This window comes from Gopherus flavomarginatus, chromosome 7, assembly GCF_025201925.1.
Source record: "Gopherus flavomarginatus isolate rGopFla2 chromosome 7, rGopFla2.mat.asm, whole genome shotgun sequence".
In the NCBI taxonomy this organism is placed as follows: domain Eukaryota; kingdom Metazoa; phylum Chordata; order Testudines; family Testudinidae; genus Gopherus; species Gopherus flavomarginatus.
Genome location: NC_066623.1, coordinates 106,812,144 through 106,837,065, shown reverse-complemented (window position 1 = coordinate 106,837,065; position 24,922 = coordinate 106,812,144). Strand labels below are relative to the sequence as shown.

The following is a 24,922-nucleotide window of genomic DNA, read 5'->3' as shown; positions in this document are numbered from 1 at the left end:
AAGTCCTCTCTCTACAAATAAGAAATAAGCTAAAATGTATAGGTCTGTAGCTTCAACACCTTGCTTATGCAGAAGTTTAATAGATATTTAGCAATCATTCTAGGCAGTAATATCTCAGTCAACGCTGTGGTGTTTGAAATAGAACTTTCACAATATGCACAGTCTCATCTTCTCTATAGAAGGATACTTGCAACATCCCTTAGGGTTTTTCCACTATTTCTCATAGTTTTGTCATATTCCAAACTCATGATTTCTAAAGTTGTGAAGAGACAAAGATATAGGGTAACTGTGTGGTAGCTCTGTTACCCTATTTCTCTGTAATAAAAAAAGCAAGTCATATGGAGTTGGAGGAAAATGTCAATTTTAAGGTATGACTCATTTTGGCAGAATTATAATAACTAGAATTATGTGGTAATTATTAAATTTATTTTAATATACATAGAATAGACATTCCAGAGTGTGGAAGTACGTCTTCCCAAAAATTGTGCTGTATTCTTCATAACTTTATGAACTTCCCCTGTTTATTTTTTACTCTAGAGCTACATGGTTTTCATCCAACTCTAGCCTGGACATATAGAACAGCACTTTCCATTGTCAAAGCTAATAGTACTAGCTGGGCTAGCAGCATCATGTACATGTGGGTGGTAATCATCAAATGCTTCACTAGTGCTCATTGTACTAGATTCAGCCAATAAATATGCTTATCTAGGGTGGCTAGACAGAGTGGCCCTGTCATGAGACTGCAGTCACGTGAATAAATATGTCAAAGATATGTTATTAAAAAAAAAAAGGCAAGCAGCTGCAAGTAGTAACAATACACACAGTCTCTACTCATGTATGTATGTATGTTTTTAATCCAGAGAACTGAGACATTTGCTGCTGTTAACTAATGTAGGGTAATGATTGTCAAAAGGAATTAACTAAGAAGTACAGGATGCTGTTGGGCTTACTTTGTTTCATGCTTTTCCTATTAAAAAAGGGCCAGCAACCGTGAATGCAGTGAAATTTACCAAAATACATAGTTTAGAATAATCATTTTGTCTTAGACTATTAGGGTTGGAAGGGATCTCAGGAGGTCATCTAGTCCAACCCCCTACTCAAAGCAGGACCAATCCCCAGACAGATTTTTTACCTCAGTTCCCTAAACCACTCCCTCAAGGATTGAGCTCCCAACCCTGGGTTTAGCAGGCCAATGGCTCAAACCATTGAGCTATCCCTCCCTTACAGTGCTAGCTAGTAATATGCAGGAGTAGGTTCATAGAGAACAGAATATAATGGAATTATCCCAATCCTGCAGAAATATTCCTGATTGGAGAAGGAAATCCCAGAAAATTTTTACCAAAATGGAATGCAGATTTCTTTAGCTGTTTCTGTTGATAAATCTTAGCGCAACAGGAGTTACTGAACATCTGTTTAACACAAGAGATTTGTGTGAGGCTATTTCTGCATTTTTTGTTGTAAAGCAATTCTAGAAGCACAGTATTTCCAAAAGTTAAAGATTTATTTAAAATATTGATACCTTCCAAACATATCTTACTCTTTCATTATTCTCTAACAGAATAGGTATGTCTATTAATGTGACTAGACACGAGCCAGTTTCATTTATACTATCATCTCTCCAAAGTATTAGGAAAGCTGATCATGCATTACAGAGATGTTTCCCTCCCTGTCCCTTGGGCAATGTGAGAGAGTGCGTGAGCAAGAGAAAACGAGTGAAACTACAGTACATTGTTTTTTTTCCCACTACATCTTCCAGGTGATCCGTAGCTAACACCTGCATCTTAAGGGGACTACTCATTGTGCTGCAAGGTAGCAAAACGTTAAGAAATTGTTCTGCAGGACTCCTGAGAGATGGACTTTTAGCTGGACTCCAGAGGATTGTTCACTTTTCTGCACAGCATAGAGATGATGATGATTTTCATGGCATTTCTTGTTCAACATATACCTACACATTTGAAAAGTAATAAGCAGTTGGAATTAGAAGAGCTGTATGTGTAAAGCAGAACAAGAATCTTCTGATTATATAAAAGCACATGGCCGTGCTTAATCTATGCATTTTCTCATAACTATTGCTACATAATATGTAGATAGTACAGCTGCCCCACGGTGTAGTATGTATGTGGAACTGGGAAAGCCCTCTCTCTAAAACCAAGGTGGGAATGTCTTTTCTAATGATGGAAGACCAAGGATTTCTTTGTATTTGTTTTTAAGGGTATAAGTTGAACATTCTTAACCAATCAACCTGGTGGAAAGGAATGGGTCTGTGCTCTGACCTATTAATTTGCACTAGGAAACAATTTTACTTCTCTGGAGGAAGAAAAGGCAAACTATAAACTGCCCAATTTCCTTCCTCCTGCACGGAAAAATCCTGCAGGAGTGGGGGGTCAGAGAGGTGGGACCATTCTTTGAGGTTCACTTTTATGGAGCTTCCTGCAGAACATCATCCTGGGGGGAAAAGGAGCTGTGGAGTTTACAGGGCCTTCCATCTACATGGAGCCTGGCATGCAAGAAGGGACTCCCTCACAGTGCAGGTAGGAGCCGGCCTGCAAAAATGGCTCCACTTACTCCACGCACACTCTACTGAGAAGAGAGTTGCTGAAGAGCCCAGAGGGCAGCAAATACAACTTAAGGCTACGTTAACGCCAACCTGGACTTCTGTGCAGAAATCTACCTGTTCTCCAGCAGAGTGCCAGGCTGAGGCACCCTGAAATCTCTACAGAGCACCCTCCTCAGATTTGCAGCAGAGGTGCATCTATAGAGAATAAAGGCATAGGGGGGAAATGAGACTGTAGACACACTGCTCCCTCTTGTGGCAAGGAGATCTACACACACGAGTTGCTCCTGCTCAAACTTCTTACTATAGAAAACATTTCTAAAGAATCTTTTTAAACATGGAAATAGCAGCTACGTGAACCATGATTTCCAGGAAAAGTTTACTGTCAAATTAGTTCTGTACTGCTGAACAAATAGTGGAATAGTAGTGCATTTCTTAAAATGGCCTTCAAGGACTTCTGCTTTACATACAATATAAACTTCAAGTCACGTTTGTTCTGGTAAACACTGATGGGTTTGATTCCCAAGGCCCTCTGGTCATTTTTAATTTAGCCTAAGGAGGATAAATAGTTCTCTCTTCCACTGTATTCTTGGTTTGCTTTTTTCTAAAATCCTGGCTATACTGTAAAATTATCCAGCTTCCAAAAATGATAGTGTGAAATTAAAAAAAACAAAACAAATTTGCATAATTGAAACTTCTTAATGTCTTTACTAGCAAGTTTGTTTCAGCAGCTAGAAAATTACTGAAGAGGAAAAAACCTGATAAGAAGATCATTGTATGAATAACAAAATGACTGGGATTCAAAAACTTCTGACTTAATCTGAAAGACTGAATTCTCTCTCACCAAACTAAACAGGTAAACAACTCAGGGATAGGAAAAAGTGTTTCTTCGCAATAACATCAATATAAATTTAAATTTACATTCATAACCAGATCAAAACCACTAAGCCCTCTTGTTTAGTTGTCCCATTTCATATCCTAGCAAATAAGTAAATGCAATGTTTATACACAAATTAAAAAATAATTACAAAGATATATTACAAGCCACATTTGGAAAAAAATCTTTTGTAAAGGTGTGGGAGTGGGGAGGTTGTTTTGTTTTCTTGCCAGACTCTCACCACAGGTTCAAAAGCTTTTAGGTATCACATGTTCTGGTCTCTCCCACTGATTTAACAGAGAAGGGCGATAATGTTTCAAAGTTTGCATACAAAGACATCAAAGAAGAAAAGGTTACGACACTGCTGAAGCTCCAGAATGTACTCCATTTTCTGAGACAGATTTGGCTTGGTGCAAGGCAGCTTGAATTCTGAAATGTGTTCTTGTTTCCATAGAGTAATTCTTGTAATTTTGTCTAAAACAAAAACAAATCCATTCTGAGCATCATATCATTAAATATTTTCCAGTTATTTTTACTATACAAAACAATTGCAGACAGCAAAAAGCCTTTCTTCACAATCTCCTTTGTTGCCGTCTCTAAAATATAAGGCCATATGTGCTTGGCAGAACAATGCAGCTCTTTATTCTTTTAGTTGTAGTTCTACTGTCTGGCAAGTACCAGGGAAAATATAGCTTAATAAGAAACTGACTCTGTTCCACTCCTTCAGAATGCTGAGTCCATATTAAATATCCATGATGTCAACTCAATTTATTCCCAGAAATTAGACTGAATTTTTTTTATGTTTGACTGAACTTTACTGTGATTACAGTCATCTTCATAGGATTCTTCATTTTAATAATAATAATTGTTAGTGTGGGTGGGAACTGCTATTTAACATTTTGCTGCAGCCCTGCGAGCTCAGGAACAGTAGAATGTGAAAGTGAGTGCAATGTTCACAGGTAAGAGATAAAAGGATGAAATTTTGATTAAAAAATTCCTTTAGTTTTAAAAATGTAGCACAACGCTGGGAAATGACCTTTTTTTTGTTTTAAGTGCCTAAATGTTGACACATAAACCATGGAGGGAGTGGTAAGTGTGTGCGCTTGTTTTCTGTGCTACAGTTTCTTCTGGTTACTTGAAATTCTTGTCTCCAACTTCTTTGCTGAATTTACAAAATAATTTAGTAAACAAACAAAAGGCTACACGAGAGAGCTGAAACATCCAGAAGAAACAAACATGCTGAAGATCTCTCGGCATGGACACTCCTCAGAGTAGAAACAACGCATCATTTTCTGACATTAAACCACAGGAACAAATAAAAGCATTGTACAACTGAAGTGCTGCACAGGTACATGGCCCCCAGCCAAAGCACAGAAGGCTAAAGATCAGTCAAACTGTATAATTACTTAACCCCTTCATGCCCTTTTAAAAAAAAAAACTTTGTAAAACATGCTGAAGAAAGCGTGAGCCAAGATCAGGACTGGCTCCGGGCACTAGCACATCAAGCAGGTGCTTGGGGCAGCAGATTGGGTTCTTCAGCAGCAATTCGGCAGTGGCTCCCTTGGTCCCTCTCGGAGGGAAGGACCTGGCACAGAATTGCTGCGGAAGAAGAAAGTGGCATGATGAAACGGCTGCCGATTGCGGCTTTCCCCACCCCTCACCCCCCGCTGCTTGAGGCAGCAAAAATCCTGGACCCAGCCCTGGCCAAGATGAGGCTACAGTTGAACAGAAATGTTTTAAGAGACACAAAAAGGATAAAAAGAGCAAATCCAGCCCCCTGTCCTAAGACAAGCCTGCTGGCAGCAGCATCAGTGGGTAGGGTGATGAGAAGGCCAGCTGATCTGGGGCTAGGAGAAGAGGGGGAGTTGGGCTGGGATAGCCTTCATGGGCCAGCTCCACAGCACGAGGGGGAAAGGAAAGAAAGGATTCTGTCCTCCGCATATGTCCTGTGCTGGCCTGGGGCTTTGTCCTCGCAGCATAATATTATATTCTAAACAGCTAGGGCAACCTGAGTTAAGGTGTTTTCATTTCCTGTCAGTTAAAGCCCAAAGACAATGCCCACAGTGGTACAAAGCAGAGATCCTCTTTTGTAGGTATTAACATCTCTCCTGTTACAGGAGAAACAGAGCTCTTAAGTCCTGGCAGGTGTCAGACCATTTTAATTTATTTAAAGAGAGTTGTCATTTTTATACTACAGATGCATGTTAATTATTTAAAATCTTACACAGTTTATTTTTAAAAGCATTTAAATTCAGCTTCATTCAGTCATATCACTCATGGGAGTATGGGGCCTAAAAATGTGGCAGTTTCTATGAGTAAGCTCTGAACTCTCAAACCTATCACTCTGCTACTTAGCTTAACAATGTAACAACTGACAGGAGGCTGACAGAAGGTAGCTTGTGACCATTTCTGTTTATGTTCCCTCTCTGACTTTGCTGATCTCCAGCTCCTAATTTTTTTTTTTACATTAACCAGATGTTTCAAATCTCATTTTCTCCTCAGTGGATTAAAAATATTGCTTGTAGCATATGCCAGTATAAATGTGAGTACTTCTGTTTACATCCAAACCAATGTTTATAATTTCACCCCACTCCCTCTCCTACTGCTAAGATACTCAAACCAGCAGCAGTATATGAATGTAGGTCACACCGAAGTAAGCACCATGTGACAGGCAGGATACACTTGTCTCCACTCTTTGGATTTGCAAACATGAGTCTGCATATCAGGAATTGGCTTTACACAACCAGTTCTCCCTCTAGTGGTTAAGGAAAAACTTGCAATTCTAAACTGGGCATTCAGAAAATCCACACATCTCCAGTGGTTAAATATTTACAGTGAAATGATCTTACCATGATAATGATTTTCTCATTCCTAAAAGGTAACAGTGTAGTGAACTGATAAAAGGGGTTTGTCTGGTTTTTTTTTTTACATGTAAGTACTGTATGAGAGACAGGGAGTTATTTTAGAAATCTTTGGGGTAAAAGGAGTTATTTTAGATAGCAGGTGATCAGCAGCTGGGGGATTTACCCAAGTGTTATGGAGCAGCCATATCTGATCCAAAGTAAAGGGAGAAGCAAGCTTCCCATTTTAAGTGCCCATGTCTGAGCAAAGCAGCATGGAAACTGAGCACCTTGCAGGAACATGCTGTTCACCAAAGAGTCTAAGTTAAGAACTGTTTAGTTCTCACTCCTGCCTGAAGCAAGCTATCCTCTGTTTATTGTTTGCTTTTCCCAGCTGAAGAAAGCCCCAGAACTAACTCTTCATACATTAGGCCAAAGCAGAACAATGCTCTGTGCTTCAAAAAGTGATAGGGTGCAATATTTCTCTTTAAACTTGTTCTCCCCTTTGCCTACACAAAGAACGTCTTAAATAATTTGTAAACGTTTCTAAATATAAACTAAGCTGCTACTGATTCCAGGCTGGGCTGTCCTAGCTGCTGACTCAAGCCTAGAGGTGTGTGTTGGGAGAGCATGGAGCCTGAAGTGGCAGAGCACTGCAGTAAGTGAGGAAGCATTAGACTGAGCGAGGAACTGTCTGGATTCCTTAACTCTTCATTTCCAGACTATTTTTAAGTGTGCAGCTTTTCAAAGGAAGTTGGGGAGGTCCTTTTGGGGGGCGCTAAGTGTTTTGATGGTGGTCACTTTCAACTGGCTTTGTGTGGAATGAAGTTTTTGTTGTTCTAAATGTGTTATTTGAGACACTGTGTAGTCTGGGGTCAGAGGCACTGAGGGGAGAAGTCAGGATCTCCTACATTTTAATCTTGGCTTCGTGTAACCTTGGCCAGACTACTTTCCCACTCATCCTCATCAGTAAAGTGGGATAACACCTACCTAACCACAAGAGTATCTAGTGCATTACTCAGGAAATGTTTACACAGCATGGTCTATAGTGTACAGTACTATTTTTTTCAGGAAGAAATTCTGGCCCAGTATAAAGCTGAGAATGGTGCAGAGACAGAATGGTAAGTCTGTTATGAGGCAAGTACACTATCAAGCCAAGATGTTCTTGATACATCTAATTGATGGAAAATAGTATGTTCAAACAGTAGTATGGCAAAGCGAAACATTCCTGCTATTTTTCAGATATACTTGAAGTTAAATACAACCTGAAAATCATTTTTACTACATGCTCTTAAATGAAGTAGAAGAGAAGATCATTGCTGGCCAGCAGTTGCATTTCTGACATACCACAGATTCTTAGCTTCACCAAATGTATCCTCCATGCAAAGCTATATAGCCTGAAGAGGCAGTTACTTTATGTTATCCAGGAGTGATTTCTAGTGGGAAATACTGATAGTCAAGTTAAAATCTTTAAACTGATTTTATTCAATACTTAAAGCAGGAGTTTTCCTGAAATACGTTTGGTGCATTAAGGAGCAGCATGGCCCAGCAAATAATACATTGGATTGGGATTTCGGACATCAGGGTTCTGTTCCCAACTCTGTCACCAACCTGCTGGGTGACCTTTGGGAAGTGACCTCACCTTTCTGTGCCTCAATTCTCCCCTCCCAGCCATTGTTTAAACCATAAGATCTTTCAGATGGGATGTGTTTTGGACAGTGCCTACCACAATGGGGTCCCTGCTCGTGGTTGGTACTACCATAATACTAAACAATAAAAAAAGTGTCCACCACATTAGTCAATGGTCTCTGCCTTGCCCCCTACCTTTCAGTACAATGCCTTAATCAAACTGACCAGATAGAGACCTGAGCAGGCAATTGGTAGTCTTACTTTGCTCTTTCCAGTAACTTTACTCCTTCTTCTCTTCTACCATGGTCCATGTATAGTACAGCAAGTTCAAGCAGGGCATTTGGAATTAAATAATGGTCATACTTTATCTTCCTCTCACTGCAAGAGAAGGAGAAACATAGTTACAAGGTTTTCATGCTGCAATTTCCTCTCATTTGAGCTACAAACAAATAAGAGTGCAGTTGGGGTTAGGAGGGAACAGTCAGTCTCTTCAATGAAGCTTACTCTTCAGGTGCTCTACCCTAGATTCTCTCTAGGTTATTCAGTAAGTGCTCTATACATTTGCATGGCAATACATGACCATCTTTTGCAGCATGTTATTTACTGTGTTTACAAGTTTCTTTGTGTGGGGGGGGGGGAGGAGAGAGGAGGGCGATAACAAAAGGTAGCAGTGCTCCATACACCACCCACTTGCATTGCCAAAATGTGCCATTCAGTGTAGGTTGTGCAGCTATTTCAAATAGGATAGTTCTGCCAACTGATTCTTTGAGCTCGGCTCCCACTTGATTGGGCTTTAGCATACACACAGGCTCTGACAGGTTCCTGGGGCATGGCTTCTTTACGAGTGGGTAGGGGAAAAAATAAGTGATACTAGCTTCTAAATGTCACCCACTTATGGCACCAAAGTGAGAAGTTACTCAGAATAAGGCTATGTCTACACTAGCACTTTTGACAGTATAACTTGCGTTGCTCAGGAGTGTGAACCACTCCCCACCTCCAAGCACATAAATGACACCCCAGAAGTGCTGGTGTGGACAGCGCTACGTTGGCAGGAGATGCTCTCCCACCGACGCAGCTAATGCTGCTTGTTGGAAGTAGTTTAATTATATCAATGGAAGAACCCTCTCCCATTGGGATACAGCGGCTACAGGAGTATTCTTACAGTGGCACAGCTGCATCAGTACAGCTGTGCCGCTGTAAGCTCGCTAGTGTAGACATGGCCTAAATTGTGCATTCTGTAACTCTCCATACCCTTTTACATGAGAAATGAAAGAGTTAACAATGTTGGTATTTAAAATCATCATCACTGGGCACCTGAAATAATAAAACGAATGGAGCAGTTCACACCTCTCCAAGCTATTGCTCCAGGCTCTCTGCTAACTCCCTTTAGACTTGTCTTCACTGAGAAGAAAAAACAGCTGCATTCTTAACCCAAGTTAGCTAACTCAAGGTAGAAGCCTAGTGAAGACATGGCAGTTTGTAGTTTTCACATGTTAGCAGATTGAGTTAAAGGTTAGGTTCCCCAGTAGAGTTTAACTTACAAACTGCCTTGTCTTCACTAGGATTTTCTCACGTGTTAGCTATGACAGTACAACGCACTTCACTTCACCTCCCCTTCTCCCCCCAGGTGAAGACTAAGCTTTAAGCACCATTAAACTTGGGTTTAGAATTTAACTATTTTTGTAAGGGGAAAGGGCATGGATGTGTTTTGTTCAGAAGGTACACAATGGGTCAGTGCCCTATGAAAACAAAAACAAAACTCGCTTCCACTGCATATGGAATGCTAAATTCTTAGGTCCTGTCTATGTTAAGAAAACGTGCATCGTTGTAATTATGTCAACATAGCCACTTCGGTACGTTACCAAGTTAAGTTGTGCCGGTGCAGCATGTTTACATTAAGCATCTATACCTATATATAACTAAATTAATATAGTTACATCAGTGCTAATGTCCTTAATGTAAATGGGGCCTTAGGGAGCGGAAGAGCAATTTGAGGGTGTAATTTAATTACCCAGGAAAGCTTCACTTAGTATTGTATCTAATTCATAATGAGGTTTTTCTACCCAATTTTACAGTGACTTGACTGAGGAATGTTGAGATTCAGGTCCCAATCCCGCAACTTTTTCCATGGATGCAGCTGTCTCCAACTATGCAGAGCTTCCATAGGGTGTGGGATATCTGCACACAGAACAAATTCCAGGATCGGGATGTGAGAGAGCAACACCCAGCCTAGGAATCATTTTGGTTCTAAAGTTACATGCACCCAAAAATAAAGGTTTCTAATAGAAGAGCTAAGAGAATCTTAACTATACCATCACAAAGACTTTAGAAAGGTACAATTAAGGCTTGTCCTCCCCAACTGCTCTTTTAAAATTCCTCTCACAGAAACCTCCAACCAGTCCTAGGTCTTACTCAGCTGAATTAAAATACGGTTCTACTCTGACAAATGAATAAAAATGGGACTGCTTGCGTGCGGGGGGAGCACATTTACTGCATTTCAGTGGTTCTATATCAAACATGCTCATGTACATGTAAGTTTTTTTCTAACTTCCAGCCTTGCAAACTCAACCTGTGCTCTTCAAGTCAAGCTGGGTTCTTCGAATCATAGAATATCAGGGTTGGAAGGGACCTCAGGAGGTCATCTAGTCCAACCCCCTGCTCCAAAGCAGGACCAATCCCCAACTAAATCATTCCAGCCAGGGCTTTGTCAAGCCTGACCTTAAAAATCTCTAGGGAAGGAGATTCCACCACCTCCCTAGGTAACCCATTCCAGTGCTTCACCACCCTCCTAGTGAAAATTTTTTTCCTAATATCCAACCTAAACCTCCACCACTGCAACTTGAGACCATTACTTCTTGTTCTGTCATCAGGTACCACTGAGAACAGTCTAGATCCATCCTCTTTGGAACCCCCTTTCAGGTAGTTGAAAGCAGCTATCAAATCCCCCCTCATTTTTCTCTTCTGCAGACTAAACAATCCCAGTTCCCTCAGCCTCTCCTCATAAGTCATGTGCTCCAGCCCCCTAATCATTTTTGTTGCTCTCTGCTGGACTTTTTCCAATTTTTCCACATCCTTGTAGTGTGGGGCCCAAAACTGGACACAGTAGCCCAGACGAGGCCTCATCAATGTTGAATAGAAGGGAATGATCACATCCCTCGATCTGCTGGCAATGCCCGTACTTATACAGCCCAAAATGCTGTTTGCCTTCTTGGCAACAAGGGCACACTGTTGACTCATATCCAGCTTCTCGTCCACTGTAACCCCTAAGTCCTTTCTGCAGAACTGCTGCCTAGCCATTCGGTCCCTAGTTGGTAGCAGTGCATGGGATTCTTCAGTCTTTCCATGCATTATCCACACAAGCTGTGCAGACCAAAAAGTATGCCCTGTGCAACACCTGTGCATCCTCATCACCTTCAGTAAGTTTCTTGTCATGTGAATTCAGCGAACAATTCTGTTGATGGTGCACAAGAAATAATAGAATCCAGCTCAGACTCTCTTGGTTGTGTTGACTCTGCAGGGCCAGCAGAAGTAGAAAAGCACTTTGGTCCCTAAAGTCAGCAGATACCTCTGTATACACATGGACTGTAGATTTGCTGAGCAAAATGTTGCCACTGTTACACAGCTATTTTAGAGAGGCTTGGGCTTGACTTAAAGGACTTAACTTTGACAGGGCTACTTACACTCAGCATTTCTTGAGTTCTGCATGTTAAATATGGAAAAAAAACTTACTTTAAATGGATATAAATGAAATGATCTTCTGCCTCAGAAATCTTGCCCAAGTGCTTCAGACATAAACCCTTTAACAGCTTTACCAAACATTGGTCATCTGCTAGTAATTCTGTAGCTGCAAGATAAAGTAACCATTTTATCAGTTTTGCATTTTGAAATAACTTGGTGCCTTAAAAAAAAAATTAACATTGCTGTTCCAAAAATACTTAGCAGGCACATTTTCCAAACCTCTTTGCAACAGTTGAGATTTTCAGAGCATTGTTTTTTTATTTGTATGGCACTAGTACCCCACTCAGACTGGCTGGATTCTCTACACTTCCTGTGAGATAGCTGCTGCCCTTTGGAGAGTATGGGCTAAGGCCTCATCTGCAATCAAAGATGCACTCGAACCGTTGCAGCCTCACAGACATTCATGGTGTGTACACTATCTGTTATTTCAATGCAGGCACTAGGATCTGCATACATGAACGGATAGGGGCCTTGCTTAAGAGAAGATGCACAAGTAGCTGTTTAAAAAGCAAAGTTGCTTCCCGTGGGGAAAGGAAGGGAAGGTAAAAGTGACGGGATCACGTTGTTCCAGACGAGCTATGAGCACAGTTAAGTGGGTTAGAGCCTGCAATGTTTTTTTTTTTCCTTCCAGGAAGATAAATCAAATGTATATCAGCAATCCCCACTGGCCATCTATTCTGTGAACACATTTACATGTATGCACTTTTTAAAACTTATAATGTATCCTGCCACTGATATGCACATTGTATAAACTAGTCATTGAAAAATGGAAATACTTATGCACGTGAGAATTTTATTCTCATGAACACTTCCATTAACTTCAATGGACTTCTTATAGCATATAACATCAGTCAAATACATGTTTGCTGGATTAGGTCTTTATAGTGTTAGATCCTTGCCCCAAGGATTTCAGTCTAACTTGGTCTCCTTCTGTATATTGCTATTTAAATGGACATTGTCAACTCAAAAAAAAATCACACTTTTGTAAAACATATTACTGCTAAGTGTAACACCTAAAGGCATTAGAGGAAAAAAACCTGCTTTTAGTCTATACTTTTCATTTAAAATATACAGCACTTTTCAGCCAGTATCCTCAAGGCACTTTACAGTCATCGATGAGCCTCAACAAACTCTGCAAGGAAGTTTGCATGCTTTGCAAACTGGCACATGCTGACCCATGACAAAGTAGCAGCATGGGTGACTGAGGCAGCAAAAGTCCCTTTTCTGACCATTACACCAAACTCCCTTCCCTTCAGCTAAAAGGCTCCCCCCACCCCCGCCACACACACACCTTTTTCAGAGTTAAAAAGGGGACAAACTTGGCTGATACTTCAAGCAACTCATATGCCTCTGAGACTGACTTAAAAGTTCAGTTTTCAATGTTTCAAGCTGAATTCCTAGTTTTTCTAGGTGTTCACTGAAGGACACAAGCCACCAGTTGATGACAATGACATTCCCTGACCAAATGGGCTGAGAAGATGTCTCTCTGGGCCTAGGGTAATACTAATGATGAGTATTACTAAGTAGCTGAATGACACCTGCTGGACAAGCAAGAACAACATTAACAGCGTTCTTCAGAGAATTTAACTTGTCCGCTGGCTGGAGAATAGTTGTGGTAACGTGCAGTATATATGCAGGGAAGACTAAGGTTCCAGAAAGGATTTCAAGGTGTTGATTTGACCCAGACTCCACTGTCATGGTAAGGTCTGAATCTTTCACAGAAAGGTAGTGAGTACAGATGAGAATGAAAGGTTTGTAGTATAGGGGGAATTGCAGAAGGGCAGCTGTGCAGGCTGGGGAACCCCTGCTGGACTGGGGAGACCAAAAATAGAAGATGGAGAGAAAAAACAGCAATTCTACTCTGCCATGCCTGTCTAGTTAACACACTGAAACCAGGCATGGTATAAGAGTCTGACCTAATTTTGTACCATTCCCTTCTTATGCTCCAGTTTTTTGCACAGTCCATTTAAGTGCAAGTGTTTTATAGCAAATAGTTAACTCACAGATATCAGTCAACCCTCCAGCTTGTGGGTTAGTAGGCGATAGTGCTTTCTATAAATCAGCTTGATGCTTGTCTCCTCCACTGTGTTCTTTAGAACTGAAATAATACAGCACCTGCATATAGTGAAGCATGTGCAGTTTGTGGCCTGTCACCCATAGCGTAATTGAAGTCAATGCAAATGATAAATTTGACCCTTAGATTTAAATATGTATTTTGTAAAAGAGGTGGTCTTTCAATACGTATTTGTGGATGGTTCCTAAGATGCATCCTGTAAGTGACAAGTCTCTTATGCCATATTACAAGTTAATGCATTAATAGAGGAATGTTATTTCTATCTGTATTAACAACACATGGTGAGATAATCCAGCTCACTCTTGTGACTGTATTAACTTGTTTTACTAGCTGGAAAACTTTTATTCACAGACAACCAGAATATCTTCAAGTATATCTACACTACTGTAAAGCACCTGCTTAAATCAGATCAGATCAGTGCTTACCTGGGCTTCTTTCCAGAGCTGCTTCTGCCTCTGTTAATGTCTGCAACATGCCTTCTGTTAAATCAGGACATTTTCCAATCACAGCATAGCCATTCCAAATATACATCATTTCCTAGGCATGGCCAGAGAACACTGCATTAATGTGGCAATGGAGAGATGTAGGTAGCTGATTATTTCAGCAAAGGGCAGAAGTTATGAATTCCTTCCCAGGTGCGGATACTGATGACGTGGCTTCGCTGTAACTTATTGCTAAAAGCAAAATAGTGCTGGAAGTCTTATTAGCAAAAACAATGAGGAGGACTCATGGTTTTTGCTGATGCAGACTAACATGGCTACCACTCTGAAGTCCTATTAAGTCATCTAGTCCACCACTTCCCTTTGCCAATACAGATCACTTGAGTAGAACACCAACCCTATCTCTGTAATATAGGAGACAGCTCGGGAAGCTGAGACACAGACTGGAGGACCGGATGGCTCAGTATATCATTGTCAACTAAATTCTATAGAGCCAGTCCTATTGGTTTCATCCCTATTCATTCTGTAGGGCTTTTCCATCGGGGCAGTTCACTGGCCTACAGGAAATGAGCCGAAGGTCTATTCTAAATGCTAAGAAGAAGAAGTGCCTATACTACAATCACCATCACATCTGGGACTTTTAGAAGAAGAGTTAAAGACAGAATTATTATGGAGACTTATTAGAACCTCTCTTTACCTGTTCCTAAAAGGGCTATTTTGTAACTTAAATGTTTCTTATTTCTAAATTCCTGCACACATTAATTTTATTCTAGGGCTGATAAGTAGTGCCTCATGCAAAGGCATTTGCTATAGCTGAGCTATTTTTTTTAATGGTTGAGACGACAGTGCTGTGCTTATTTCTCTCTAGTGAAGATTCAGTTGCTTGGGTGGTTATAAAAATACCCCAGACTGAATTTTTCCATAGTTTAAATATAAACTTTCTGGGCTAAATCTGTGAGTGAGGACCTGATTCCAAAAAGCAAGTTCGTTCCCACCCAAATGAAAAGTCTTAGAAACTATAACAGTTCAGTTAAGATTCTGTTATAAACTGCTTGTTACATGAACCCCAACTCCATCAATCCCCTAGTCTTTAACTATTAGAGTGTGACACCTGGTGCCTTGAAAGTGCAATTGCAGCAAATGGAAACAGGATACTTAGCAAGATTTGCTAGAGAAACCTGTTGCACCATCACATAAGACCAGCCACAGCGAAACTCAAGTGTGTCTGTTTCTGGCTTCCAATGGCTTATGGAAACCTACTGGGTGTGGATTCAAAATAATTTTCACTAGAGGTGACCCCATTATTGGCCTCCACCTAAATCCCTGACTCTTGTTGAAACCGGTCCTTAAGGGATTTTGCATGCTGAGTTGACATACAGTTGCAAGAGAGACTGAATTTTGAAACCACCCATGGTATCACATTTTACTGCCAGTGGACTGAGAGAAGAGTACTAGCTATGAATGTACACTCTCTCAGGTCAGGCACTCATAAGTGAAGGGACAAACTATAAGAGGAGATGTACTGACCTCCCTCCCCCTCAAAAAAAGAGCAAAATGATTCTTTGAGTTGTCTTTAAGATACATACCATCCAAGACTCTTAAAGGAAATGCCTGACCTGAGAGACAGCATACAACTAGACAAAACAGCTGAATTGGTTAAAAAAATTTCCAATTGTTGTGAACATTGGTGGCACACTCAAAAAGCGATGAACCTATAGGTCAGGCTCTGATGTGAACCACACTTAGCAAATCTACAGAACCCAGATCCCCTGCTATTCTCTCACCATTCTCCAGGGATTGGCTTTCACATGAGTGCAGAGGTGGCCCTCTCCTAATGCTCCACCAATGAGACTTCAGAGCAGTTATTCTTATTTGGCCCTGGGGGATCAGCCAGGGATGGATGTCCAGCACACACAGCAGTTTTCTATTCTGGCTGCAAAGAAGTGGCTGAATTTTGTCCTTCTAGCCATTATGTACCCTAGAGCATAGCTGCTAATCTTTCAAACTGAGCTTCCAACATTCACGTTCAGGTTGGCTAGACTCAAAAGTGTCTAGTTTCACCAGTTTCCTGCCTAATATTCTCCCCAGCTGTACCTGGAATGCTTCCTTCTGCTGGCCCAGTGGATGAGACTTTGAAACATGGGCACCAAAAGTAAAGTCTACTGGAGCATGAACAGTGAAAAGTTGAGGAGTGTGTTGTAATCTAAAAAGTGAAATAGTGAGTTGCACATGCAGCATATTCAGTTGTGACACATCTGGCTCCATTTCCCAGAGTGCAGCACATGCCCCAGTTTTACAACATTCTTCACATTTGCGAGATTAGGTCCTGGGACCATTTCAGGCTCCTGGAGGGGGATTCAACATACACCATTCTAAGTATCTAATTTTTGTCTCCATATTGTGAATTACTGAAAAATATAGGGGGAATAAGACATCTTTCCAGCCTACCAAAGCAGGCACAGGCAAAGGGACCGGGTTTGAGGGAAGGTATCTCCGAGATTTCCGAATGGCAAACTTCTCTGTAGGCAGTGATTTTCCTGCAATTTTCAGTTTCAAACTAGGCACGATCCTGGAAGATTAAAAACAGCTGAAGTCATTTTTGCCCTCTGAATATCTGGAAAAAACCCACTCAAACCAAACAAAAAAAATTAAAAGACTGATTCATTGAGAGGTGTTGATATGTTAAGAGCAAACAAAGTCATCTCCTGAGGAATACCACATACCGGGAAATCTTTCTTGTAATGAACTCTGAGAAAATATGGATGCCCTGAATAGTTTCAATGCACAAACTGCATTCTGGGTAAGAAGAAATCTGCAGTAACCAATTTATGTTTTTATGGACCTGTGAGGGAGTGTCCATTGCACACAAGGCCTGAAGGGGTTACGGTGGCTAAGTAGGCTAATTCTGTTGCACCTGGAGGCCCACCCAGAGGGTGGGGATTAATTAGATTAGAGTCAGCTGGAGGGGAACAGGAGTGGCCTGTATAAAGCCTAGGAGCTGAGAGAAGAAAGCAGCTGCAAGGAAGCAGTTTGCAGTCACCATGTGTTTGGGACTATGGAGTGTAGTCTACAGTTCTTCCCTGGGAGGAGGAAGTTTAGGCTGGCAAACCTGAGGCAGCGGGGAGGGGGAGAGACAGAAAGGTAGGAAAAGCTCAGGGGAAAAGCAGCAAAGTATAGGATGGTGCAGATTTGGCTGCAGATCAGAGGGTCCCTGAGCTGGAACCCAGAATAGAAGGCAAGACTGGGTTCCCCTATCAGCCATTGGGGAAGTTTCACAAACCAGAATAGAACTGACTTCCTGGGAACATTTGCCCCAAAACACTTCAGTGCCCAGGAAGGGGAAGACCGTAGCGAGCTGGCTGGAGGGCCAAGTCACAAAGAGGAAGCTGAAGCGACAGGGGTCTCAGTGAGAGCAACCAACAAAGGAGGGTGTAGCACGTGGAAGGAACTAATCCCCAGAGGCGCCCCTAGCAGTGAGTCGATCCATGATGACCACATAAAGCTTTTTATACAGTAAGTGGTTCGGATCATCTCTTAGAATAACGCTATTTTAAAAATAAAACTACATTTTATAAGGAGATTTTACTGTAACTAGTTGATTAAACTGAAGGAGCAGCCAGGCATTTTTTGAGCATAAACATCAGAACCAGATTCGAGTTACAGTTCCAATAATGGGCATGCACACCCCCTGGCTCGCCCTCTTGAGCCTTTCATAGTTCTACCAGATGCCAAGCCCCAGGCTCACAGCTGTATTGAGGCTGTCTCCAACAGCCTTTTATCAGGACACACACATCTTATATGAAATCTGTACAAGGCTTTCAGAAAACTCATGCCAACTTTAACTACCGGGAACGATAGAAAAAAAAAACATGGAAAATGTTGCATGCAATAGCAGCAGCCACTTGTAGCAATGATAAAATAGAAAGTGATATTAGTTCAAAGCCTTTCTGGGCCAATGGGAAGTTTAAATATACTCAAGGGCTGCTGAAAACTTTCCAAAAATGTTTTTTAGTATGGTTAATGGGGAATTATTTTGAGCATCTGACACTGTATTTTCTCTCTCTCTCTCTCTCTCTCTCTCGTGTGGTCCCTGCAGTCAGAAACTCCTAAGCAAATTCTGATGACATATTCATGCAAATCTGCATCTTATTAACCCTACAGAATCAGTAAGTTTTCCTCTTTACTCCCAACACCTGATTTACATTCATTGTTGCAAGTCATTTGAAAAGATACGGAATGGAATAGTGTCCTAGTTTGGACTTTCTAAATCTTACCTAAACAGTTCCACTTCATTATCCCCAAAGGGTCTGTGATCATCTGGGCCAAACATACTGAGATAGGCAGCTTTCATGTAAATATAGGTAACCTACAGTGAAGAGCAAATGCTGTCAACATCATCTGTACAGTAAATTGTATTCACAGCAGCATTGATTTAAAAGCCAACATGATGGAACTGTTAAGGAGGGAAACCTCTGTTGCTTCTCCTTCTAAACTCAAGTAATACTACAAAACATTTAAGAGGAGGGTCAGTTTTCCAACTGAGATATGTGTGTAAGACCCAGTACTTGCAAAAGAGAGCACAGAAGGGCTCATGTTATGGTATCTTTAATTGTTTTTAGTTTGCTGTGTTTGTAACAGTTTTTATTTCCACTCTATGAATATGTGTGTGTGCAACAAAAGAGAAGCTTCCCTATTAAAGATAACTAATTAGTGATTAATCACATAAGAACTCCTGAGTAAACGATCAAAAGTACAGGGTGCTGGAGGATGTAACAGTGAATGCCAAGGGAAAGTAGAGTATAATAATTCGTTACTTCCTGAGTGTTGCTGTAGTGGCCATCACAGCAGGGGATAGCAATTACCATAGGACATGGAATCTACACTCGAATGGGCTTTTCAACAGTCATGCATATGCAAAGGCTGGTTCTGTGATTGGCAGTTGCCCTCAGAACTCATGCGGCCACATGCCCACAAAAACGCCCCTCAATTTCTCATTTCATCCTGTCTATAATTTAATTCACAATTTTCAACAAATGTTCAGGATGCAAACCCTGGTTCTGCGATTGGCTGCTGCTCACAGAACTCACATGAAGGTGTTTCTCATGAGCCCTACAATCTCTTATAGACACCTTAGTCTTTACCATCAGAGTTTACTGCAGCCCCCAGGATATGGGTCTGATTTCCCTGTTCTGCAGAGTGACCTCTAGGAAGGGGTCAAAAGAACAGACACTTTGGCAAGGTCTAGCTTGCAGTGCTCCAGGACATTATTGCCTCTGGTGGGAGACGTTTTGGTGGCTGCAGAATAGGCAGTGGCAAGGCCTCTCAGTCCCAGAGATCCATGGCAAAGGCAAGCCTGACACTGGTTTAGACAGAAGCAATCATACCTGGATGGCTGCCCCTCTGCGCAGTTGTGCTGCCCCCAACTCTACCTCCTGGCCACCTGACTTCAGCAGGAGCTGTGACAGGGCCAATGCCCTGGTTCCATCAGCTGCTGACCAAAGAAGCCAACTGAGGTGCTGCTCTCATGGGGCTCGGATAAATGAGGGAGGGAGGGAGATAGTCAGTGTCATAGAGACAACACCCCCTTCCATTTCCAAGGTGTTGGGCCAGATCTGCTCACGAGGGAGGCTAGGTAGTCTCTTAAACCAAGCAATTTGCCCTAATTACAGTTATTACCTAGCAGGCACCACCATGTTTAACTCTCATTACAAAAATCACTACCTTCCACATGGTCACCAAAACAGCGCATGTTCATTAATGTATCTGCAACAAAAGAAATAACGACCTACCACTAATTACACAGGATGGCCAATTAGTACATGACAAAGCCCCTTGCCAGTTGACTGCCTTTTAGTTAAAAATCAGCTCTGAAATCTAGCGGTATTCCCAGATCACATGACACGTTTAGAATGTCTGCACTGCTCGGCTCCACCTCTATACATTGCATGAGCCAGAACAAGCCAGATTTTGTTTTACTGCCCTCACCCTACCAGAGATGTAGCTCAACCCAATTAAATGTAACACCTAAGCTTCGGTCTCTCTTTAATTAACTATCGGTTTTCTTTTCACTTTAGCTTACCTTTGACCAATTGTTTTCTTTGCTTAGCAGATCCGCATAGAAATAGGCCATCCTCCACTGGCGCTTGTAGGTGAAGCACCACATTAGTTCCCAGTAACACATGTGATGAAACTGCTTCCAATGCTGCTGGGCCTCACAGCATTCCTCAAACCTACTAACTGCCTGAACCAAGGAAAGTCCAAACATAACCATAATCACCGTGAGAAAACAAAAAAAACAGGTTTCATAGAATAGACACGTTGAATGTGTCCATTTGGTAAACAGCACTGGGACTCAATGCTGCTCCTAGGTGGGGAGTGCCCTCAATTCTAAGTGAATGGGAGTTGAGAGTGCTCAGTATTTCCTAGGATCAGGCCCACTGACTTCTAGATAGCAGGATCAGACCCTTGACTTCATAGTCTCACCCTGTATTATCACGTTTACCACCTACAGTCCTCCTTATATACTTTAATTTTATTACCTGATGCCGAGTGTAGGTGAATGGTAGAGCAGCAAGAGGAGTGTTTGTTGCGAGGGAAGATTAGGAAATTAAAGTCAGAGGGGCAGATCTTCAGCTGGTGTATATATCAAAGCTCCACTAGCATCAGTGGAGAACGACAATATAAACCAGCTGAGAACCTGCCCCAGAGTATTTGGGACATGTAAAAAACAGCAAGAGAAGAGAAGAGTACAAGTCAGTTTGGAGGGAGAGAAGTCTAAGAGCAGGCAAAGGAAAATAACCGCAGAGCATGAAAGGCATAGCAGGCTTCAAGATGGGTTAGACCAGGGGTCCCCAACGCGGCGCCCGCATCTTGGCCGGTGGTGGAGCATCTGCTGAAATGCCACCAAATTTCTGTGGCGTTTCGGCGGCGATGCCTCTCGATGAAATTCGGCGGCATTTCGGCAGATGCTTCATTGCCGCCACGGTCCTTCATCTGGTGCATGCCAGACGAAAAGGTTGGGGACCACTGGGTTAGACAAAGAGCATTAATATTGGAGAACTGTTACACTATCATCACACTGGAGTAAGAGCAGCACAAGACAGCGGACCACATTCATCACTCGCGCACACGTACTTGCTTAATTGTCCCGTCTTTCACTGCCAGTGCCTTAAAGTAGCCGCATAGTTTGATACCAGCTCTGCAACTAGGGGCCTGGCTACACTTGCAGATGTAGAGCACTGAGAGTTAAACCAGCCTTCGTAGAGTGCAGTGGGGAAAGTGCTGCAATCTGTCCACACTAACAGCTGCAAGTGCCCTGGCGTGGCCACATTAGCAGCTCTTGCAATGGCCACAGAGAATAGTGCATTGTGGTAGCTATCCCAGCATGCAAGTGGCTGCAACATGCTTTTCAGATGAGGGGGGTGGGGTGGAGTGTGACAGGGAGTGTGTTGTGTGTATGTGGGGAGACAGAGTGGGTGTTTGGGGGTATGAGAGCAGGTCAGCATGCTGTCTTGTAAGTTCAGACACCAACAGACCCCCTTCCCCCCACCTCACATACAACATCCCACAGTAATGGTTGCTTTGTCTCAGAGCAGATAAGCATGCCGGCTGTCAGAAACAGAGCTTTCAAAGGGCATATCGGCATGCCTGCAGTGATTCCAAAACAATGACCAGAGTAGCCACTTGACTTAAGGGGATTATGGGACATTTCAGGAGGCTGATCAGAGCGCAGTAATGCAACACCTCGTTCACACTGACACCCAGGCATTTCAGCCAATCCGCACCAAGTGTTAATCTTCTCACCGAGGTGGAGTACCAGGAGCACTCTAGCCCTGGAGTCAGAGCACTCTACGGGCCTTGCCAGTGTGGACAGGTAGTGAGCTAGGGCGCCCGGGGCTGCTTTAATGCACTCTAACTCACAAGTGTAGCCCAGCCCTAGCACTCAGCTGTAGCTGGTGGAATTTCTGCTGAGTTTAATTGAATCAGGAATTCGTGTTTTGTATTTATGCACTACAGATTTACAGATGGATCCCAGCCAAAAAGTGGACTTGCCCAAAATTTAGGATAATTGGCTTTGGGGTATCTAAATATGGTTCCAAGTCTAACCTACACTCCTATTTTTTGAAATCTTCGCCAGGCTTTATGACTAATAGGGCAATGTTGTTCTTGGAGGTTCTTTTCCAAGGAGAAAAGGGTTACTTACTGTATCAATATTGCCTTTTATTGTTTCTATCCTGCCTGCAAAAAACAGGAATATGGCTCCCTGTAATAAACAAAAGCAACCGTGAACCATTTTCATGCAGCTTATACATTCTAGCTACAAAAACACTAAACTAAATTAGGATTCATCTTACTTTTGGATAGCGAGCCAAGTAAGGCTTCAGTAGCCTTTCTGCTTCTTCAACGTTTCCTTTCCCTGTCCCTAGATTAGTTGAGTAAAACAATGCAAATTATTAAAAAGAACAGGAAACAATAGCCTTGAGTAATCATCATCTGGACAATAAATAAATTCTCCCATACAGCAGCATTTAGGTCCAAACATAGACCCTCATCCTGCACCACTTCAGACAGATCAGAACAGGGCACCAAGAAGTTGTGCTTACATGGAGGCACCATAAAGGCAAACTGATTCTGTGCTGGCAGAAATCTCCATGCAACATTGCTCCCTCCCACCCCACTACCTGGGATCCTCAATTCTGTGCAAGACAGAAAAAGAGAAAGAAAGTGAAAGGGGGCAGGATCAGATACTGACTGCTCATTGCTTGGCTTCTGAATGGCCACGGGGGCACCCCCCATTTCCTAACGTCATGGCAGCTTTTTAAAACAGAGAACCATAAAGACTGGCATTGGAATAGGCCAGATTTTTACTGGGCCACACTGCATGGCTTTTGCAGTTGCAAAGGGCTATGAGCCCAGAGTTGAGGTATCCAATGACATTTTTTTAGGTACATTTAGCAATTACTGTAAAAGCTGGTGGCATATTTGCCTAGACCTAGAGTGCTTTAGGAGTAGGCCATGAGTGAATGCATCATTTTAATGGGAAATATGTCACCCCAAGAAGACAGGGGTGACAAGTTTACATAAAAACAGAATTTAGCAAATCTTTTTACAAGGATTTTTTTTTTTTAAACCACACTTCCAAAACAACTCACTTGGCCACAGGAAGTATAACTTGTTCTTGTGACCTCTTCTTATGGCAACACTATCCCCTCAAGTCCCCCTGCCAAATGTCCTACACAAGCCTCCATCTTGAAGAACAAAGCCCTTTCCACAGTGATGACAGTTATTGCAAAAATCAACCACCACAAAATTATCCAACTCTGTCCAGTCCAGGTTTGAATGAACAATTCACCAACAGGTTTGCAATTTAACCACCTCTTCCCCTTGTTTCCCAGCAATAACTGATCATGTGGAAGGACTCTTACAGGGTTACTGTGAATAATCCTACCTAACACAAAGGTCATGAAGGTATGATAGCACAGCAGCAGCATGGTACACAGCACCGACCTAAAGCTGTACATCAACGCTCCCTCTTGAAGCTGCAACAGGCCATACTCCTGTGCAAAAGTTAGAGAAGGAAGACAAAGTCTTGTAAAGCAATTACAGTGCTATTTTGCTATTAACTTCTGTAGTATCATTTGTAGCTATTCTGGTAGCTCAGACACAGAGACTGCACTGTATATCTACAGAGGTGATAAAAATGGTTTATGTAGTTATTAGAGGAGAACACACGGTAATAGTTTCCAATGGAGTTATCACTTGACTTTTGCAAAATATCATGTGGCAGAGCAGAGAGTTGGATAATTGTGCAGTTGAGAGTGCAACAGTGCTTACGAGTTACCAGTATCATCCAATAGAGCTAACATTTCTGAAAAATACACAGAATTTTGTAGTACCTGCGCAACTGACACGTTACCACTATGCACTGTATCCAGGCACATATCACAGTGGTGACATGAATAGTTACTGTCAATGTAATATATATGATGTAGCCAAACAAGTTATTGGACTCAATATAGATGAATGGGGTGAAATTTCATGACCTTTGATATGCAGGTGCTCAGACAAAATGATCTAATTGTCCCTTTGGGCCTTAAACTCTATGAATCTATTAACACAGCATAATATATGGTAACGCTTTAGAATGGAAGACAGAAACACTGGCATACTGGAGACTAAGTCCACACAGTGACTCCTACTTGACCTTCATTTTATCTCCCTGTGCCTCAGGTTTGTTCATCTGTACTACGTGTATCACACTGTTCTGTTCCATTCAGGTTTTTCTACAATGCCCATTGTCACTGTGGTATCTGAGCACCGTAATACAGCTATATCTCAGAGACACTAAGGACGCACGTAATGATAATAAAGTATGTAAGATGGTAGGGGAGATAGAAAGAGAGAGAAAAGTACTTAAAAATTACTATTGCAGCACTTGCCTACAACAGCAATATCAGGAAATGACAGACCCAGGAGAGTTGCAAAAAAACTTCTTCCAAATTAACTCTTGCATTATTTCTTGCAAACCACTTCCTTCCTGTTTAAGATCCAATGTAAAAACTAACAGAGGGTTCATGAAGAATGTATATCTAGTGGACCTAGGTTGCTTATAGAAAGACACTGTGTACCTCCAAAGGGTCTTCAGGACCAAAAGCACAAGTCGTTACCACTTGAGCTAAAGAAGTAACTCCATAAATTGTCAGTAAAAAGCTGGTCTAGTCTCACTGAGTCAGGTCAGCCACTAAGAGAGACCAGATCATACCCACTGAG

At 41.9% G+C, this 24,922-nt stretch overlaps 1 protein-coding gene across 5 annotated transcripts in view; it reads right to left on the bottom strand.

The window, feature by feature from the left end:
• Positions 1-1,131: 1,131 nt before the first annotated feature.
• Positions 1,132-24,922, bottom strand: part of TTC39A (tetratricopeptide repeat domain 39A) — an 87,580-nt gene continuing 63,789 nt past the window's right edge. For 2 of the 5 annotated variants that reach the window (XM_050961678.1, XM_050961679.1), the window contains exons 9-18: positions 23,601-23,709; positions 22,507-22,574; positions 22,356-22,415; positions 20,232-20,393; positions 18,427-18,518; positions 16,601-16,721; positions 14,138-14,249; positions 11,630-11,744; positions 8,162-8,278; positions 3,616-3,905 (exon numbers count right to left, since the gene is read on the bottom strand). In XM_050961678.1, coding sequence (XP_050817635.1) covers positions 3,785-3,905; positions 8,162-8,278; positions 11,630-11,744; positions 14,138-14,249; positions 16,601-16,721; positions 18,427-18,518; positions 20,232-20,393; positions 22,356-22,415; positions 22,507-22,574; positions 23,601-23,709 — 1,077 coding nt within the window. In that variant the 3' untranslated portion in view covers positions 3,616-3,784. Of the gene's footprint in view, positions 1,946-3,615; positions 3,906-4,944; positions 5,031-8,161; positions 8,279-10,008; positions 10,079-11,629; positions 11,745-14,137; positions 14,250-16,600; positions 16,722-18,426; positions 18,519-20,231; positions 20,394-22,355; positions 22,416-22,506; positions 22,575-23,600; positions 23,710-24,922 lie in introns of those variants that run through there. The other 3 variants (XM_050961676.1, XM_050961680.1, XM_050961681.1) reach the window with 3 other exon arrangements.